The 2,395-nt window shown below is 43.4% G+C and overlaps 1 protein-coding gene across 2 annotated transcripts in view; it reads right to left on the reverse strand.

Moving 5' to 3' along the window:
• cobll1b (cordon-bleu WH2 repeat protein-like 1b) overlaps positions 1–2,160 on the reverse strand; it is a 39,795-nt gene extending 37,635 nt beyond the window's left edge. For both annotated transcript variants that reach the window (XM_066686931.1, XM_066686930.1), the window contains exons 1-2: positions 2,004–2,160; positions 1–34 (exon numbers count right to left, since the gene is read on the reverse strand). The exon at positions 1–34 is cut by the window's left edge and continues 53 nt beyond it. In XM_066686931.1, coding sequence (XP_066543028.1) covers positions 1–34; positions 2,004–2,047 — 78 coding nt within the window. In that variant the 5' untranslated portion in view covers positions 2,048–2,160. The remainder of the gene's footprint in view (positions 35–2,003) is intronic.
• Between the last annotated feature and the right edge of the window lie 235 nt (positions 2,161–2,395).

A 2,395-nucleotide genomic window follows, 5' to 3' on the forward strand; every position in this document is an offset into this window, starting at 1 on the left:
ACCTCTGCTTGGCTGCATGGCACTGACCCTGGGACTGCAACACAGGGGACAAAGGCACATAAATTCATACTTCCATTTCATATAATATACAATACAAACTAATGTTAATATGAAATTAAAACCAGTACTCGTGTGCCATTACTAAAATACGTTTTATCTTGTAAATATAAACAAATGTGGCCCCTCCAGGGTGTGTTCCTGCCTTGGGCCTGATGATTCCGGGTAGGCACCGGACCCACCGCGACCCCAAATGAATGAATGAATGTAAAAAAATTTTGAACTTGATGGCCACACACACACACACACACACAAAAAAAAGACGGAAAATATAGAGAATATTTATATATTTAAAAAAATTCCACAACAAGAAACTGAATCAACCAAGTTTCTTCCAGATGACTGTCTGTGAGGAGTGTGGTGTGTTCTCCCTGTGTCTGCGTGGGTTTCCTCCGGGTGCTCCGGTTTCCTCCCACAGTCCAAAAACACACGTTGGTAGGTGGATTGGCGACTCAAAAGTGTCTGTAGGTGTGAGTGTGTGAGTGAATGTGTGTGTGTCTGTGTTGCCCTGTGAAGGACTGGCGCCCCCTCCAGGGTGTGTTCCTGCCTTGGGCCCGATGATTCCGGGTAGGCACCGGACCCACTGCCACCCCAAATGAATGAACGAATGTAAACAAATTTTGAACTTGATGGCCACACACACACACAAAAAAAGACAGGGAAAATATATAGAATATTTATATATTTTTAAAAATTCCACAACAAGAAACTGAATCAACCAAGGGCTGGGAGCATCTTTGCTTGAGCTCTTGGTTGATTCACCTTCTTGTCCAAGCAGCTCACCACTTATCCAAAACCTTGTGAAAGAGGGTTGTTAAAAATTCACAATGAATATTTCTCAACACAAGGCTGAAAAGTATTGATGTATTTGTCAAAAGATTCCGAAAATCGTGACAATTCTCCGTGTGTGTAGAGCAAGGCCAGAAAACACTTCTGAATGCATGTGACCTTCAAGCCCACAGATATCGACGAATGACAATGCATCATCCTACTGTGATAACCACAGCCACATGGGCTCCGGAGTACTTCAGGAAAACTGCTGCGTCAAGAAATACAACCTGAAACTGAAAGACATTGGAAATGTGTGCTGTTATCAGACGAGTCCATGTTTCAGCTTGTTTTCAGGAGAGACAAAAGTCGGGTTCTCTGTACCAGAGATGAAAGGGACCATCCAGACGCTTATCAGTGAAAGGTGCAATACACAACATCTGCCATGGTATAGGGCTGCATCCGTGTGACGGCAGGCTACAATAGATGATGCGGAGGTGTATACTGAGGTCTGAGAGAGACATGCTGCCAATAGAAATTCAAGAGTATTTTCTTTTTTTAATAAGTAATCACAGCTTTTCTGGAAATGGTGTTTGTAGCCTTGTAAGAAAGTTAAGGTGATGCCTAGTGCACTCACCACAAACTCTACAGTATAGGAGTTGACGTTAGCCACTTTTTCTTGACTTTGTTAAACAGAAATGTGATTGATTACAGGAACTCAGGTGAGTAAAATATTAATTTGTACTTTCAGTATTGTCACACACTGGTTGTATTTAGTTTATTCAGTTATTTATGAGAAAATAGATGAAGGTTTTTGTGTTTTACGTAAATATATTACAGTTAAATCTCAGGCAATATTACAAATCTTTATTTGTGGACGTCTGCTCTGTTTTGATTTGTTATTACTCATACTTTTGAGGCTAACTGCTACAGCTAACCAGTGTGAAACCAAAAAGGAGGATATAGTTTAATATTGATACGCTAAAAAAGTATTGTTGTCATTCTTCAAGTTAGTTTCTCCTTCTTGCTCACACTGAAGCCGTTTCTGGAATATTATATTTATATTTAAATGGACGGTTATTCCACACCGTCAACAGGATGTGCCCACCGTAGTAGTGCCCACCTCTGTCAGTCAGTAGCCTAGTTAAACCGTCTCTGATTGGCAGGCTATCACTCACCCTGACCGCCCGTGATCCTCTGCGCGGCGGTGGTCCACTCTCATCAGTGTTCCACTAAACCGGTCTAAAATGTCCTCTCTTTTTATCCCCCGTGTCTTCTCGCGGCCGCCGCGCCACTCTCCTCGCCCTCACGCATCTCTGTTGACTCCTCCACGCAGTCGAATCACTTGTACGACGCTTCCCTCTGAGACTTTAACATTCTGCAACTCCCACCATTTCTCCCGGAGTCCTGCCCCAGTCAACAGTCGCTCCTCTGTTCCCTCCCCGCCCGCACACTCGCGTTTTAATTGAGAGAGCGGCATACATATTCCAGTCATGACACGATGGTACAACTGAGGGCCAAATGCACTGCCACACACACACACACATCCCACCATCACCTCATATCATCC

The sequence above is a fragment of the Hoplias malabaricus genome, chromosome 12, assembly GCF_029633855.1.
Source record: "Hoplias malabaricus isolate fHopMal1 chromosome 12, fHopMal1.hap1, whole genome shotgun sequence".
NCBI lineage: Eukaryota > Metazoa > Chordata > Actinopteri > Characiformes > Erythrinidae > Hoplias > Hoplias malabaricus.